Consider the following 18,629-nt stretch of genomic DNA (forward strand, 5'->3'; position numbering starts at 1 on the left):
TTCTATACGTACATTGGTAGTATTTAGAATTTAAATTTCAGCTTGTACAAATCCAACTCTTCTGATCCGACTCTTTAAATTTAATTCATGTTGTTTATGTATATTTTATTTTCTTAGCCTTTTTTTAATAATTTTTATTTAGTTTTGTAGTCTTTGGCAGGAACTTACTGATAAAAGATTGGTTCGTTTAATTGTGATTTGTAAGCTGCTCGTTTAGTTTATTTGTGATTGACCAGCTGATTCAATATTTGCTGAACTACTGTAGCTGGGTTTGAGTTCATAGCCATGTTTCAAGTACAATTATTAAGAAAATATTTCACGGGAATATAAAAATTTAGACTTACTTGAAATATTTTTTTTAGTAACTATTTGACCGATTTCTAGCAAAATTGTTGTTGAAACGTTCAGTTTTGATATTTAGTTTAACTAAAGAAATTGGTTAAAGATTTGGTGTTCTTTTTTCCCATGTCTGACAATAATAGCTTCTCGGAAACTGTTTGACAGGTTTCTTTCCAATGAAAAAAATGAAAAGAAATGCTATAAGTAACTTTGTTTTTGTAACTAAGGAAATGGGTTGAAAGTTTTAATCTTTTATATGACAGGACATTTATATTTAATTCTCCCATATAATATGGAGTATAAAACTATTTTTCATTAATGCAACTAGTGCTTCTTTATTATTTAGATTCGAAAGGGCTTTAAATAAAAAGAAATAAAAACTTTTTTTTAAAATTTTTAAAGTCTAGAGTAGGATTACCATTTAAATTGAAATTCAGATATATCAACAATTGCATTAAAAAAAACTTAATGTTTCTCAACATTTTTCTTTTCGATTGGAGAGAAAACGTGTTTAATTCCTTTAAAAATGCTTAATGTATTTGAATACTTTTCTCTGAAGTGATATATATTTCCTAAAGATTTTTAAAACAACACGATACAAATCCTTACTTTAGTTATTATATTTTTTTCTTTAAAATATTTCATTCTTCTAAAGTAAAACTTCATAACCATTCAAAAGGAATACTTTTATTTCTTAAAAAAAGAAAATGACCTTCTTAATTATCTTATAGCAGCAGTTAAATTGCTATTTTTAATTAAAGGTCGGTCAAATATGTTGAGGTACGAATTGTTTATTCATTTTCATTGTTGTAGCGGCATGTTTTTGAAATTGTTTTGTAGAAAAACAAAAACTATTTTTCTGCATTTAAAACTGTTTTGGAAGGTCTTTATATCTAAAGCTATAATTATCTTTTCCGAAGTTTTTGTTACCGCAAAATTAAATGTAAACATAGAAGAAGATTGAAAGTCTGAAACGCCTTAGTAATAGTTTTCGATTTTTATAACGGCTAAAATTTTTATGAAAGATAATTTGTTACTATTTACTGCATATGTATTTATATGAAATTATTTTTAATAAATACTTTCATTCTTAATAACAATTTACTGAAAATGCAGTAGTTTAATTATGGTAACAAGAAACGACATCAGAGTTAAAATTGTAGGCGTACGCTTTTCAAACGTGACTCTTAATAATACTTCCCATATTTTCGTTTTGACAAATAACTGATTTATAGTTTTGATTTTTTGCCTTATTATGCCTTAGTAATAGTTTTCGATTTTTACAACGGCTAAAATTTTTATGAAAGATAATTTGTTACTATTTACTGCATATGTATTTACATGAAATTATTTTTAATAAATACTTTCATTCTTAATAACAATTTACTGAAAATGCAGTAATTTAATTATGGTAACAAGAAACGACATCAGAGTTAAAATTGTTGGCGTACGCTTTTCAATCGTGACTTTTAATAATACTTCCCATATTTCCCTTTTGACAAATAACTGATTTATAGTTTTGATTTTTTGCCTTATTATGCCTTAGTAATAGTTTTCGATTTTTACAACTGCTTAAATTTTTATGAAAGATAATTTGTTACTATTTATTGCATATGTATTTATATGATATTATTTTTAATAAATACTTTCATTCTTAATAACAATTTACTGAAAATGCAGTAGTTTAATTATGGTAACAAGAAACGACATCAGAGTTAAAATTGTAGGCGTACACTTTTCAAACGTGACTTTTAATAATACTTCCCATATTTTCGTTTTGACAAATAACTGATTTATAGTTTTGATCTTTTGCAAAGAAAATTTTCTTTTCTGATTCATCCGTTTACCACTGATGATGTTTTACGTCAGCACTGCGGTTGATGCGAGCTGGGTGCGGAGTTCGTATCAACCAGTCTTCGCTGGGTTTCGAACCCAGTTTATCTTATTGGGAGGGCGAACGCTTTTTCCCTAAGAAGCATACACCAGGAAACGACTTCTTCAAAAAAGAATAAAATTTTGTGAAATTTGAGTATTCATTTTTTTATTGTGTGAAATTCAACATACGAGGATGAACTAAGTGGTAAAGGAGATAACAAACTGATAAGAAAAGGATTTGTCAAACTAAGTTTTTGATCTACCAAACGAAGTATCAAGAAATATGTCAAACTAAGTTTAAAATATAGATGATAAAACCTTTTCCTTCGTGTAATGATGATTGAATTTTAAAAATTCATTTATATTTGTACGCATCGCATTTGTCTTAGTACATTATCGGACAAAAATAAGCAATTTTTCAGGAGAAATTAAATAATAAAAAAAAGAGTGATATAATCTATGGTTTTCTTAAACTTATATATAAATGTCTCTAATAGTATCTTAAAAAAGATTATTATCAATTTTAATTTGTTTTTGTCCTCTGTTATTTTAAATTGGGTTTTAATGTATTTAAAACAATCAACGATCCGCTTAATTTGAGCATAATATTCTGTTTAATTAAATTATTGAGAAATAAATTTTGTCAGATAGTATGATAATTGTTTTTTAAATTTTCTGTCATTTGTTATTTTAAGCATCTTTTATCATTTAATTATTAAATAAAAGCAATCAGTTTTCTGTGTATAATCTGTACTTTAAATAGCTATAGAATATAGGGCAAGCAAATTTATTTGTAAAAGAACATGCTTATAATCTCCAAAATTATTTGCAGTTTATAATCTAAATTTAACGAGTAATTTGAATATTGAACACGTATGTTTTTCTTTCATAAGAAATGTTATGTTTAATATTAAATACGTAATTTATGGTAAAATAAAGAAAATATTTTGAGAGGCAAACAACTGTTTTTACCCATTTAAAATGTATATTATTTAACATTTTTCTTAATAAAAAATTTCATTTTTTAAATTTAAATACCATTACTTTTACATCAAAAAGTTTTGTCATACTGTTTAAGGAAAAAATCCCATTATAAAAAGTAGCAAATATTGTGGAAAAAGAGAAATGGTTCTTACTTTAGAGCAATTAAGTGTCTTTTTTTAGCGATTCCGTTTATTTTCCGTAATTAGTAGAATTTGAAGATCTATTAAAATGATTTTTCCAAAAATGTTATCGGAAAAAAGCGTTTTAAAGAAATACACATTAACTTTCCAGTAGAAAAATTCTAATAAAAATGCACATTATTATAAAGAAATAAACTAATGCAAACATCAAGTTTCCTTTATTTAAATACCATTTTGCGTTTGTAATTAAGTAGTTTTCAAAATTTTAAATTAAGCTAAATCATATATTAAGCAGTTTTACAAAAGTTAAAAATAAAAGATATGCCATTTATAATTTGCTATTGGTAATTTTTACAGAAAACATTCACCTCTATTTCTGAAAAATTATTGAAACTTCACCCTGTTATGTCTTAAAAATATCAATATTTCAAAATTATATATTTTAGTATTTCCAGTATGCATAAAGATTTGAAAATAATAATAACTAAATTCAGTGTTGTTGTAATGCTTAAATGTGAGTTAAAGAAAATAATTGTTAAAACAAATTAAATATAAATTTAGTTTAAAAAAAAATTAATTAAAGAATGTCCAGATCTTAGCCCTATTCTAAAAATTTATGCATAATTTAGTATTTTTTCTTTATAGTGTTATTATTTATTTTATAATAAGATGTCTTAGTTTTTTTTAATAAAAACAATCTTATTTAAAGCAAAACTAGAAATTTAATGTTTCAGTAGTTTTAAAAAATTTTTTTTATAGAAAAATTTTTTTTTTAGCGAAACGTGCTTAAAATATCTCGATAACATGATATTTTTTAAAAAGACGACTCGTTATTATTATGTTCCCCAATAATTGTAGATTTTAAAATTAACAATGTTTGTTATAAGAGGGTAATACGTTTTTTTTTTAAAAAGTCGGTTTCTTAATGATGAATAATTGCCTTAAAATATAAAGTAGAATTATTATGTGGATATTATAAATATGAATTAAAGTACAGTTTTTTAACCCATTTTAGAAATTTTTATAAAATGTGTAATTATTTTCATTAAAATATGCTTAAATTACATTAATTTAGACTAAAAAAAGTTTCGTTTATGAAAAATATCTTATTTAAGAATTAAATTGATGCGTATATACATCATTGGGAAAATCAATGGATAAACCATTTAGATAAACACTAATTTTTTATGAAATTTGTTTAATTTTTATTTTATTTACTGAATCTGCAACTTTAATCCATCTTAAAGCATATGATTAATTTCAGAGAAATAATTATACATTTTTAAAAAGTATAATTTGTCTACAATTGTCTCAAGTTAAGAAAATAAAGTAGTTTAAAAATTTCTAAAAAGAAAGTGCTTACTCTAATTGAATTACTAATATTTTATAGATATCTTCAAAACCCTTGACAATAGCAGAAAAATAAAATTAGTGAAAAATATGCGACATAATGTTAGCTTAAAATATTTACACAAATGGTGCGTTTTTGTACCTTTTACCGAAAATGGGAAAAACAAAAAGTTCATCTTGATAAATCAGCTCTCAGCGGTAACATAAACATGTTTGTTTAAATAAAAATGTTTGAACTTTGGGACTAGAAAAACAAATTCTTTTCATGCAGTGATTATTTTTTTAAAATACCGGAAATTATAAACCTTCACAAATAAGCTAACAAAATATTAACGAAAAATGTTATTCGAAGTTATTTTCATTAAATTTACATACTTCCTTTCAAAACGCGTAAATTTTTTATACAAATTTACTTGAATTGTATGAAAATTACTCTGATTGCTTATGTTTTAATGCGAGTTTTGAGAGAAGGCGATCAATTCTATTGCAGTTTTGAGTTAAATATATTATATATATATATATATATATATATACAGGAGTGTGTTATTAAATGCATATCATCAGANTATATATATATATACATATATATATATATATATATTTGATTTTTTATTGAAAAAGTTTTTTTTTCGAAAATGCATTTCGAAATAGTCTTAAAAATCATCAATTTGTTGATGGAAATTACCCATATATTTCTTTTAAACTGAATAATTATTGTTTTTCCATTAATTTCGGAGATTCCTCTTACAAGATATGCTTAGTTTGTTACAAAGAGGCAAAATATCATACACTATATCTGCATAATCCCCAAAGGCTTCATATCAGTCAGACGGCATTAAATATTACCCTTTCTTTTTCAGATGGATTCAGGAACAATCCGTGGAACTCAAGAAGTCATCCGCCACCCGGATCAGCTGGAGTCTTCATCATCTTACATCAATATCCCTCTCACATCTCGCCATCTTCCCCCGGGGGATATTCGACTCACATGTACCGCGTCCATTGCGGATGTCGTCACTTCCGTCAGTGAGGAACTACTCATCAGTCGACCTTTGCCAGATCGTGTACTGGAATTGAAAAACTCCAGTGAAAAATCATTTGTGAAGTTCACATTCACTTTTTATCAGTGTTTGTTGTTTGGATTTTTGTACTTTATCATGTAGATAATTGACGTTTTTTCTCTTTGTGGGTTTTGTGCTCAAATAAATTGTTAATCTCGTTGGTTGATTATTTTCTATATCTTTTTCGCTTTAAAATGAATGGCAATTTATTTTTTAATTTATTAAGTTTGTCGTCACCAAATGTTAGAGGAGGAACAATATTTTCGATGAGAAGTTTCTTATTATTACCATTTTCAACTTTGCGCAATTTGAAATTTGTAGCAGTAAAAGTTTTTTTCTTCCTTTAGCTGCTATTTACATTAATTGTTTTCCAAAAAAAAGAAAAATACTATATTTTTTCACCTTAATTCAAATTATTATTTTATTAAAGAAGTAAGGTATATCAACACATATAACATAAAAATATCAACTCATATAACTACATAAAAAGCAGACTAGAGCATTCCCACAACAGCCCATTGTGGGCAGGTTAAGCTCCACAGTTTCGTGACCAATGGCATTGCTCGGAAGCAGTCTTTTCTTCCCAGAGCAGCTGATACCTATCGAATTTTGAAGCAGGGAGGGCTTCTCTAGGTTAAACCCCCTTGGGGGATCGAACCCCTGTTCTTCACAGTGACAGTTCAGTGCCTTAACAATTGAGCCGTCGCGGATCAAGTAAAAAATAATCTTAATATATTTTATTGGTATAAGTGTAGATGCTTCTTAATTTTGTCACATAGGTAAATAAAATAGTTTTAAAAAAACACAAGAACGCCGTTTTTAAAGATCTCATGTTAATTTATTTCTTTTACATTGATAAAAATTGCTCGGAAAGCCGTAATTGAATCTACATTTAAAAGCTATTCTTTTAGAACATAAAGACATTAGATTTTTTCAGAAAATTGAAACTAAAATAAATCGCTTTCTAACACAATTTATTTCTAAAATTGTAAATCTAGATTATGTTCAATAATGAAGTTTTTAGGTATAATATTAGTTTTTGAATTATCTAAAGAAAATGCTTTATTTTAAAATTAATGAATAATTTGAAAGATGAAAAAATCTATTTTAAAATGTATTTTAAGTAAATTAGGTTAAAGTTAAATAGAAAAAATTAATCTTGCAAACTTATGCAGGTTAAAGGAAAACCACAGCTTTTCTGTAATAGGGAATAAATTGCTTTCCTAATTGGACTTGCTTTTAGTTATCTACTATTTAAATTATAATCATTTTTCCTTTTCAGTTACTTAGGAAAAAATTTGTTTTTTTTCCTCTAATTATTTTTTCAATTAGAAGGAGACCCTATATTATTTTCATAGTTAGTAAGAACATTTTTTTAACTAAATGAAAAGAGAATTCTGAAAGTAAGAACTTTGAAACATTTTTTAGGAAAGCATTTAGTTAAGTAAATTAGGTTTAGTTGAAGATGATTTTAGTTACCATATTGCTTTCATTAATTAAAAGTTTAACTATTTTTAAAGTAAAGTAATTAACAGCAAACTAAGTTAAAACTTTTTTTAGAAACTATGTTTCTGAATACTTTTTTTCTAAGTATTTTGAAAGTTATACTCAATTGCATTTTTCGATTAAAAAAAAGTGTATCATAGTAAATATTTTTCAAACAATATCTACTAATATTAGCATTTATTTCGCAATATTTTATATTTTTCTTTAGATTTTGCTAGTTTCAATAATTGTTTTTATTCTTTTATTAATTTTTTAACGTATTTTTAAGATTAATGATTATTTTTTAATTGTGTTTTTAAGCTCATTGAATTCATTATTCAACAACGTGAAGAAATTCTTTTCATTCTTTCTTTTCAATATAAATTATTTCGAGAAATTCGTTTTTTAGTGTTTATTAATATTTTTTATTTTAACATGATTAATATACTAGTTTTAATTTTTATGCGTAATCTTAAAAGATTCTAAGATAGTTCAAAAACTAATATTATACCTAAAAACTTCATTATTGAACATAATCTTGATTTACAGTTTTAGAAATAAATTGTGTTAGAAAGCGATTTATTTTAGTTTCAATTCGCTTGAATATAGTCCTATTTGCTTATTTATAAAACCAGAAGCCTACACTTTATTTATTCTTTCAAAATAATAATCTTAAATAGATAAATGCTAGTGTTAAACAATTTTGAAATTGAATGAATTATGAAACCACTAAGACAACTTTTGAAAGTGAACATTTGAACGATTTTCCGATTCTAATTGTAATTCCGAAAGAAAATTTAAAATAATCGCGCAAATTGAGAAATCGAGAAATGATTTTGAAACTATTTCTTTCCTTTAATATAGCTTACTGAGTGTTTGTATTAAAAAGTTCAGTTTTCATTATTTTTAAATGTTTAATTAAACCTCAAACTTCTTCGGTTAGATAATAAAATATCTTTATAAAAATACAAAAGCATAGCTTTTATATTATTAGATAAAAAGAAATTATTTAAAAATTTTATATTTTGAGTCATTGCCTCGAATTTCCATTATTACAACGAATATTCACATTTCCTTGTATAAGTAGAATTAGCATTACTGACGAAAAACAAGATGCATGATATCAAAACCTTTTCAAGACCTAAACTTCTAGAATCTCAAAATAAATTTTTTTAATCCCCACTTCATCAAGTTTCCCATTCAACTGAGAAAATGTTAAGTTTTGTAACTTTAAATTTCGAATGGATATTCTTTTTTTTAATACTTGTTCCCTAAACTGTGGGACAAAGTTTTTCTTTAAACAAATGTAAAATTTATGCTGAAACTTGAAATTACTAGAAATGACAGGCCACATTTTAAAAAGTTTGTGAATAACTTTGCATAACCTCAAACTATATTATTCGTACATTCAGTATATACCTTAAATTCTATTACAACGTTAGAATTTTCATTTTAAAATGCAGTAAAATAACCGGCAGATGTGTCTCCATCCAATTAACCGTAAAGTTAGCGGCAAAGAACCTTTTTATACCTTTACTTTTTAGAAACCGTTTGCAGCTATTATGGTTAAGAAACCATGAATACAAAAGGTTTTTAACCATTTACAACTAGCATGGTTTTAAATTTGTAAAAATGATATTTAACTGGAGTTAGGTAGGCTAAATTAGGTAATAGACATACAAAACAAATGAAATAAAACAAAANGATACTTTTTTCTGAAATTTCTGCTGCTTTTTAGCGCGTTTTTTTCAAAGAAGTTTTTTCTTTTTGATCTTAATTATTTGTGTTTTCTTTCAGTATTAGGTAATAGACACTGCAGTAAGGTTATGGTTGAGTTATTTTTGTCAAATGAACCATGGGATGTGGTTTAATTAGTTTATCAGGCAGTTTCAACAATCGCAAGAGATGGGAAATATTCGAATTTTTGTGTGAAGCAGTTTAATGGTGCTATTCTTTATGCCTTAATGAAAGTATCGTATTCTAATAGTTCAGGGGTGCAAATTGAGGAGTGCAGGAAACTCTTCATGTGTTGAAAGAAATGGAAGAAGTGTGGCGTCAACGCTGGAATTCGAACCTCTGTTCCGTCGGTCATGGGATTGACAGACTAGCCAACTCGGCTATAATACATACCCAGCTGCAAAGAACTAAGTGGCTTAGTAAGGTGGGTCTGATAGGTGCGGTAAAATTCTGGTTATTTAACCCCTCTAGATAAATGTAGTTAATAAATGGTTTTTCTCGCAGTTAATTGTTTGAATATCATCTTATTTATGGCTATTTGACAGCTTTGTTTGAATATAGCGAAATAAAAATTAAGTAAATTATTATTTAAACATTTTTTCCGTATGTGTATCCATAAAATATCCATTTTTTGAGAATGCATAAGAAATTAATTTTTTGTGTATCTGTAAAATAAACTTTAATCATAAAGAAAAATATATATAGGTTTGAAACTTCTCCCATCGCAAATATTTTGAAATTGAAGTTGTGACTAAATTGTATACTAATTCTTAATCTTTTTTTAGTCAACTTGAAAACAATGAAACGATATTTACATAATTTAATACTGATATAACATTAATTTATTTTCTTTTATCCTACAAATGGTAAAAAAATTAAACTATTATCAGATTAACAAGTGACTCTTCAATTTTTTTAAAAATCCATCATACTTTATAAATCCCTGATTATTAAATAAGAGAATGAAATTTTAAAAGTATCTAATTATATTTGAAATCGTTTTGCTATGCATACAAAGAGAAAACGTTTAAAAGTAAAACTAAAAAATCTTTTCAATTAGAAAAAGAAAAATGTTATTAGACAGTTCTTCTTTTATAAATTTTTTTGTCTGATTATAAAAAAGAGGTTATCGAATTGGAGCTGCTTTCCAAATGCAAAATATATTATTTTTAAGACATTTTAAATTAAAAAAAGGGAAACCAGGCGTAAAGATATCCAGATGACTGCATTTTGTGATGCCTAGATAATTTCCTTTTTTTGTGGTATTAAAAAGAACAATTTTCAAACCTTCCAAAATCTATAATTCCAAGGAGGATATTTAGGTCAAATAAATGGTTTAAATTAACAAAACATTAAAAAAGAATAAGTTGTAAAAAGTATTGGGAAAAAATATAAAGTTTTAATAACGAAGAAAATTGCTTAAGAAAAATTATAATCTGACTAGAATATCTTCTGAAATAAATAATCTTCCAAAGAGCATTCTTTTTGATGGAAAAACTTTATTAGTTACTAATATTAAGGTGCAAACATCCTATTAAAATTACTTAAATATCTTGCTAGCATTGATAATCGCTTTAGCTCTAACCACATATTTTGATAACTGTATTGAGCAAAACCCGAAGCGCTTATAGATTTAAATAAAAAAAAATCGGTAGAATCGTCCATCATCAAAAATTTTATGAATTATCCATTGTCGCTCATCATTTTAATCTTGACCATAAATTTATTATTTTTTTCTTCAATGGCGGGCACATGGGATGTATTGTCCCATTGGCCTTATATGAAAGGACTGTTATTCTCTTCTCGTTACCTAGTGGGCACCTGTGGCGAAGCCACTGCGGTGGAGCAGCGTCGCCCACGTCACACAACCACAAACCCGTTTATAGGGCGGGTCACATTCACACAATCACACACACAGAGGAGGAAGGACATAGAACACAGAGAGAGAGAACGAAACATCCATGCCCTGAGCGGGATTTGAACCCGCAACCATCGGCTCCGCAGTCAGGCACGCTAACCACTCCACCACCTGGTCGGCTGACCATAAATTTAATAACGCAAAAATCCCCTCCAATTCAGAGACACTAGTTCATTTTCATGCTCTGGGATTTTGTTTTTCATTCATATGAATGCTGTTTCTTTAGTTCAACAGTCCCCAAGAGGTATTCCAGGAAAAATTTGGATTCCTTGTAAGAGTTACAGGCGTTCTGAATGTTGCTACTTTTATTAGCCAACTAGCTGAATGCCCGGTTGTCAATATATCAGTGCTGAACAACACTATAAAATCATGCAAAAAACTGAAAGACATGAACCGACAAAATTAATTAAGCAAAAATAATTCCCTTTTCTCAGGAAAAAATTATTAATATCTCTTCATCTCCCAGTGGCTTTACGTTCTTGAATTAAGTAAAATACGTTTATAGTTTTTCATTCCACCAAAATAAAGATTTATTGTATTCTGCATCTTTCGGCGTAATGCTGTTGCTGAAAGTCAAGTCATGATAGTCAAAATTTACATCAATCAAGCAATTTTTTCCGGTATTTATTCCCTTCTAGGAGCAGTACAAATTTCTTTTAACTATATCTCTATCAAAACTGCACAGTATTGGTGCCGTTTCAATAGGTACCAAAATTAATGAAACACTTTGCACTTATATTAGTAAGTTAGATATCTGTTAAAACTGCACTGTGGGTGTGTGAGTGTGTGGGTGTGTGTTCGTGTGTATTATGTATATCATACATTTTCACAAAGATGTGTAATATTTTAAGATCATCTTATAAACTTGCAATGTTTTTTCTAAATAAGAGATGGCAACACTTTTTGGGGGGAGGGAAGAAACAGCAACTATTAAATAAATTCAGCTTAACGCAATCTAACCGACTTTCAATCTTCTTTCCTTTCGTAAAACTCTCTTAACTTTCCAACTATACGTATAATTGGCTTAAATTTTGCTGATATCTGAAATACTGATTCTTTTCTAAAAAGCTTCGAAATCACTCACATTTCCTGCAAGCATCTCGAACATTCTTTTTCTTTAGGTTAAGAGATCCTTTTATTTTTTTTCTTTCCTTTTTCTTTGTGATAAATTCTTTACACTATGCATAGTTGTGAAATAGACGAAAAAAAATCATATGTAATTTCTGCATTTATTATTTTTTATGATAGAATATTTGAGACGCATTTAAAAATCCAGGATGAAGCTGACAACTTTGTAATTGTTAAAACTCTCGGAAAGAGAAAAAAAAACTAAATCAGCCTGAATGATTTTGGATCTTGTAATTGAATTTTCTTATATAAGTACTCAGAAAAGATTCTAATGGTTCGAAAGGAACACTTCTTGATGTCAGTCAATGACATAAATAGAAAAGTAATTCAAACGCTTTATCCATGGCATAGTGTTAGGGGGCAAACTTTTTATTTTAACCATACTGTTCATTTATTTTAATTTTTACTAATATCTACATAGTTATTTAACATATAACAGCAGTGGTGGCTCAGGGGATAGAGCGCTTGTCTACCATTGAGGTGATCCGGGCTCGAATCCCAGTGACAGCTGGTCGATTCGAATTCCCCACTGACTACAGCGCTGACGTGAAATATCTTCAAAGGCAGACGGATGATGTGTTAGAGTCCCTTTGCCGCCAGGCTAACCGTTGGAGGTTTTCCTCCTCATATAATGCAAATGCGGGTTAGTTCCATCAAAAAGACCTCCACGAAGGTAAATTTCTCCCAATACTTTAGTCAGGAGTTCTCTTGTCTTTTGGGTTGGGGTTCAAAATTACAAGGCTATGGAGTTGAACATTAGCTGTCATAAACTCTAAAATGTGGTCGGCTGTCCAACGACAGTAAGAAATAAATATGAGGATAAAGATACATTAGGGACTCCACCCCTAAATGCTAAGTAAATTTGACAAAAATTGAGTTAGAAGTTTAATTTTGTAAGATTAAAGGGGAAGAACATAAAAATCGTAACCACCTTTAGTAACCGAACACATCATAAAGTAAAACTCATAACAATATCTCATTTTTTTACATTTTAATTAGCCTTAAACTAACAACCAATAATACTATCAATGCAAACCGATTATTTTTTATCCAAATCAGACCCTCACAATTTTTGCATGAACTATTTTTTTATTAAAATTCAACAAAAACATATCTCAATTCAGATTCACCGGTAAATGACATGTTGTGACATAACTGCGAACAAATTAAATTTTCGATAAAAACTCGATAATTTTCGATAATCCCTTAACTATCGGTTAATTTCCAAGAAAACTGTCATTTTTATTATCACTGTATCCCTGATTAGTGCTGAAATCTAGTTTAAAATAAACTAACTATCTTCAATTACCTTAAAACTATCCCGGTACTGCCTGGTGTAAAATGAGAAATAAAATGTTTTCCGGGCAAAAGAAATGAATTATTTTTATTTTTATTGGAGTGTTACTACTGAACACTCCAGCCCGGAAATATCACGAGAGCAAGAAATAGAGGGCGAAACCTCACCCCCTCATTTTCAGGGGAGCGAGAAGGAAGGGGTTAATTACTTAAACAAATATGATCCTTTCAGCATGCCAAATTTTATACAAGTGCATCAGCAATATGGTATTGTTTCCAAAAAACAAATAAATATTTCATTATTCTCGAATGTTAATTTTCAATCGTAATACCTGTACCCTTTTCTATACACCTTAGTAATATTGAGTTTTGCACAGTAAAACAAAATGTTAAGTTAAGTTGAACCTCCAAAGCAATGGCTGCTCTTTCTATATTTTAATACAGAAGAAATCAGACATATATATAGAATTAACGAAGAATATTTATAGCTATCTGTGTATGTATGCACACTGTAAAAAATTCCATTGATATCTGTCTAATATCTTTAATTAGAAAGGAAAGATGGAAAAAGTTAAAACCATTCTGATTACCGAGTAAAAATTTGATTTGATTTACTCACCTTCACTACTAATTAATTCATTAAATTCACTATTAATTCTTTTTTGTTTTCTAAAACAATGAAGTATTAGAAAACACAGTGAATTTACATTCTCGAATTTAATAAAATATTTTTTTCAAAAAATATTTTAGGCAGTTCGGGCAGAAATTTAGATAGAATCTAAACAGTTTGGAGCAGAAACAAAGCCTATATAATTTATTCCCCTCTCATGTTTACGATTTTCTAAATAATTCAGCTAATTTACCATTGAAGGCAATCATCGTTAAAATAGTTTAATAGATAAATGAAGGCGTTTTGTAATAATGAAGCCGAATACTCTGCCAGTTTAATCATACCAAAGACTCAGAGCGTGAAATCATTCTGCGTATGCATGGCTTAAGAAATCAATTAAAGGACTTTATAATGCAAAATCCGAATTAAATTTTCATTTCAACTGTTTGTGTGGTGATTTACACAATCTCAGTTTTTCGAACTTTAAATTAGTATTTTATGCTTCGAATATTACATTTAAAAATACGTTTGGCCTCAAAGAAATATGCACAGCTGTACAAAGTGTATTCCAAAGCACAATATAATTCAGGTATACTAAAATTTAAAAAAAATAAATGTAAGAAAGATTAGAAGGACATAGAAATTAAAATTTTTGCATTGTCCACGTAGGAATTCAGAAATTCATTCCATAAAAATTTTAAAACTTGGTTGTACAATATTTCCTTCAACACGTGAGGAGTTTCCAGTATCTTGCACTCTTCCATGCCTATAACTTAACGAAAAGCTGCCTATTACTTAACTCTTACATGCCTTTTACTTAAAAATCAACTTTTCTAAGGTGTTGCAGAGACAAACAATAAATAATATTTTGCTCGCATCTTATAAGAATCGAATCGATATAGTCTCAATTAGTTTTCCAGCAATTATGTTAATTTCATTTAAAGTTTATCTTAAAATGTGCTGCAAGACTTTCTAATAAAAGTGTTTAAAAAAGCAGAGGAAACGCCCTAGGCTTCTAAATAACAGCACTAGCATTAAATAAGCCCCTTAATTTTAATTTGCTTTTTTAAAAAAAATTGTGCGTTTATTTTTTTGCTTTGCAACGCATTCTAAGGAAACCTATATAAAATGTAAAATGAACATTCATGAAATATCTTGTGTTGGTTGTGTCATAATTTTTTTTCTGATATCATTAAATTACAGCTAATGCTCAACCAAAGCGTATAAGCCAATGTAACTTTTTTTAAAGAACCTTCTGCTAATTTTCTGTATTCAGATAATAGCCGTGAATGGTATTATTATCTCAATAGTAACATGAAATGTATACCTACACATCCTATAAGAGAGAAGGCCTAAGCATGGGTTACCATAAGCAAGAAATTTGATCTTTTAGTAGTCCAAATGAAATGACATCTGTCGTATTTTCTCCCACTGCGCAGTTTAGTAGCCCGAACGTAGTGACATCGTTCTTATTTATCATCCATTGCGCAGTTTATGTTCTTTACGTCAAACTACTAAATTGATCCATACTGAAGCATTCACTGTTCTAGAAGGTATTGGCTTAATTCTCACAAAAGCTGTCAAATTGTGCAGTGGTGCTGAAACAACAAAATTGCAAGCATAAGTATTTACTGAGGATGAACTCAGTGTGGACAACATGAGAAACCACAATCCAAGACCAGCAGTGAAAAATAAACCTATAGTAATAGTCAAAGAAACCAAAAATCTAGAGATGCATTATCTAATTTCAGAAATCAAGTGAAAGGCTCGAACCAACAAAATTCAAGTCGAAATACGAACCTATTAAGTTGTTATTGTTATGAATAAATACATATGTGAAAAAAATGCTTGGAAAGAAGAGTAAAAAATGCGGGAAGTGGAACCATTTCTCAAACGCTTACAGACATCAAACTGCAATAAACAGTGTAGATACTGATCATGAAAATCGGAGAAAAGTCAGGAGTTTAATACGCATTTCTTGTCGACCAGGTGGCCAAGTGGTTAGCGTGCCTGACCTCGGAGCCGATGGTTGTGGGTTCGAATCCCGCTCAGGGCATGGATGTTTCTTTCTCTCTCTGTGTTCTATGTCCCTTCTTCTGTATGAGTGTGTCAATGTAACCCACCCGGGTTTGTAGTTGTATGACGTGGGCGACGCTACTCCACCGCCGTGGCTTAGCCATAGGTGCCCACTGGGTAACGATAAGAGAGTAGCAATTCTGGCATTTCTGAGGCCAATGGGAAATAGACCCAAGTGCCCCCCATTAACCAATAAAAAAGCATTTCTTTGTCGCTGCTGTTGTTGTTGTTGTAGTTAATTTATGTCGCCCTAGAGGTTCAGAATGGGCTATTGGCGACGGTCTGGGAAACACCCCTGAAGATGATTCGAAGACATGCCATCACATTTTTGATCCTCTGCAGAGGGGATGGCACCCCCGCTTCGGTAGCCCGACGACCTGCACGCGAAGTCAAGCACTTCATGGTAGAACATTTTAACGAAGACCAATACCGCTCACCCTCGGTCCCTACACAAACTGATGCAAGTGGTCACCCACCCGCACACTGACGGTAACCAGTGATGCTTGACTTGGGTGATCTGCTGGGAAACGTGTCTTAACGATCAGTCAACTGCGGGACCTTTGTCGCTGCGGTGAGTGTTAATTCCTTACAGCCGGTTTGGCAAACTGTTTTACTGTTAAATAATAGTGAAATTAAATTTCATATTCAACTATATTACCTATTGAATATTCTGGTAATTTCAAAATACTGTATCAGAAAAGTTTATGTTGTCCACCAATATCATTTAGACTTCTTACTTACAAAAAATCATATAACTTTATATACTGTTTGAATACTAATGCTGATATATTGACTTTAACAAAGAAGTGTGATAAACAAAGTGGTAGTAATTTGAGTGTAAATGGTTGTGTAACTAGCAATGCCTCTAGTTCAGTTTGTAAATATAAGTATTTTTGCAAGTATTTGAAGATATAGGTAATTTGCCAGGTAAATATCACAAAACATTAACTGAAAATGCTGTTTCTGTAGTTTCGGTAACAAGAAAAGTTACTTCTTTACTTCTAAAACCTTTAAAAGCCGAGAAAAATAGAAAGGTTAGAGCTAGTGTAATTGAAAGGATAACAGAACTGACAGATTCGATTATCCCGTTAGTGATAGTTAATAAGAAACGGGGATTAAAGAGTGTGTTTAGACCCTCAAAAAATCTGAACAAAGCAATAAAGCGTCCTCAATATAATTTTCCGACAGTTGAAGATATTACCAGTAAAGTGTCTGGGGAAAAATTACTCAGCGTCCTTGATGCAATTTCAGCTTTCTGACAAATAACATTCAATGAAAAAAGCTCCCATTTATGCACTTTTTCGTTTCCGTTTGGGAGATAAAAATTTTTAAGAATGACAAATGGGTTAAAATGTGAACATGAAAGATTTCAAAGAGTAGTATCTGACATGCTGAAGAATGCTAAAAATCCAGATAGGTTTTTCTTCGATATAGTTGTTTGAGCTGACACTTTAGAAGAACACAATGCTGCTTTGGAGTTAGTTTTAAAACTGCGTATCAAGTACCATCTAAAATTGAGTAGGGAAATATGTAAAACTAGCATTTCGATTTTGGGACATGTTTTAACTTCAGAAAGTATCAGAATAGACAAATCAAAACTAAATCCAGTATTTAACATGGGTAAACCTGAAGATAAGAAAAGTTTGCTGCGATATTTAGGTATGATAAACAATTTAACCGAACTTTCCTTGCATATTCCATTCACGGATTACGTTTAACTATTGTGTACACTACAGTAATACGTATTACGGATATAATGGTAATTGGTACAGTTTTGATAAGATTCCACGCGGAGTTTCCGCAGTTTCAGAAAATATTTTTTTAGTCGTAGCAAAGATAGTGTATTAATGTTTTAATGAATTAGAATTAAAAGAACCTTAGAATTAGAAGAAAGAATTATAGAATAAGAAGAAAGATAAAGAATTAGAATTATTAGAACTAATTAAAATTAAAAGAATCTTTATCAAGTTTTCTAGTAATAATGCAATTTTTTTATTTGGCTATATAGAACTGTCACTGATAAATGTATTTCGCACAAAACTCGAATGTTATGGGGTTATGTAAAAAATGCCAAATATACTAACATATGTATAAAATATTACGTTGATATATTGGGGAATTATTAAAGCAGCTACAATAATAATAAGTTTTAATACCGATACTTTGGAAATAAGTATTTTACGGCCCCTCGAAAGGGATATGTACCGGATACAATTACTCGATAGTGGTAAATTTTTACAATTATGAGTTGGCCGAGAGCAAAAGCATCCTGCCAAGTGATGCTAAATACATTTTTCTTTCAACTTATACATCTTTATTCTAATGGGACGAATTACTAAAAATCAGTTTGTCTTATTTCAACAACGTGAAATCACTGAAAAAAGCAACAAATATTAGTACATAAAAAATTGAAATTAATTTAGCTATATTATTTCTAAAGCTTAGTAGAAAAACCAGGCAAATGACATTTTCAAAATGATAAAGCTGCACTCAAACTATTTTATTAGGTGGGCCTAGTTGATGCTCTCACAGTTAAAAGTTTAATCTTATTTAAGGTTATGTGACTGTTTTGTTTGAATATGGTTAAAAAACAATTAAATAAATTGTTATTTAACCATTTTTTTCCAGTA

At 29.2% G+C, this 18,629-nt stretch overlaps 1 protein-coding gene across 3 annotated transcripts in view; it reads left to right on the forward strand.

Annotated features, from left to right (window-relative positions):
* LOC107449127 (cell adhesion molecule 1) overlaps positions 1–5,918 on the forward strand; it is a 73,804-nt gene extending 67,886 nt beyond the window's left edge. For all 3 annotated transcript variants that reach the window (XM_016064567.3, XM_016064566.4, XM_043055345.2), the window contains exon 6: positions 5,549–5,918. In XM_016064567.3, the coding sequence (XP_015920053.1) occupies positions 5,549–5,851 (303 nt within the window). In that variant the 3' untranslated portion in view covers positions 5,852–5,918. The remainder of the gene's footprint in view (positions 1–5,548) is intronic.
* The last annotated feature ends 12,711 nt before the right edge of the window (positions 5,919–18,629 follow it).

The sequence above is a fragment of the Parasteatoda tepidariorum genome, chromosome 5 (genome assembly GCF_043381705.1).
Source record: "Parasteatoda tepidariorum isolate YZ-2023 chromosome 5, CAS_Ptep_4.0, whole genome shotgun sequence".
In the NCBI taxonomy this organism is placed as follows: Eukaryota; Metazoa; Arthropoda; class Arachnida; order Araneae; family Theridiidae; genus Parasteatoda; species Parasteatoda tepidariorum.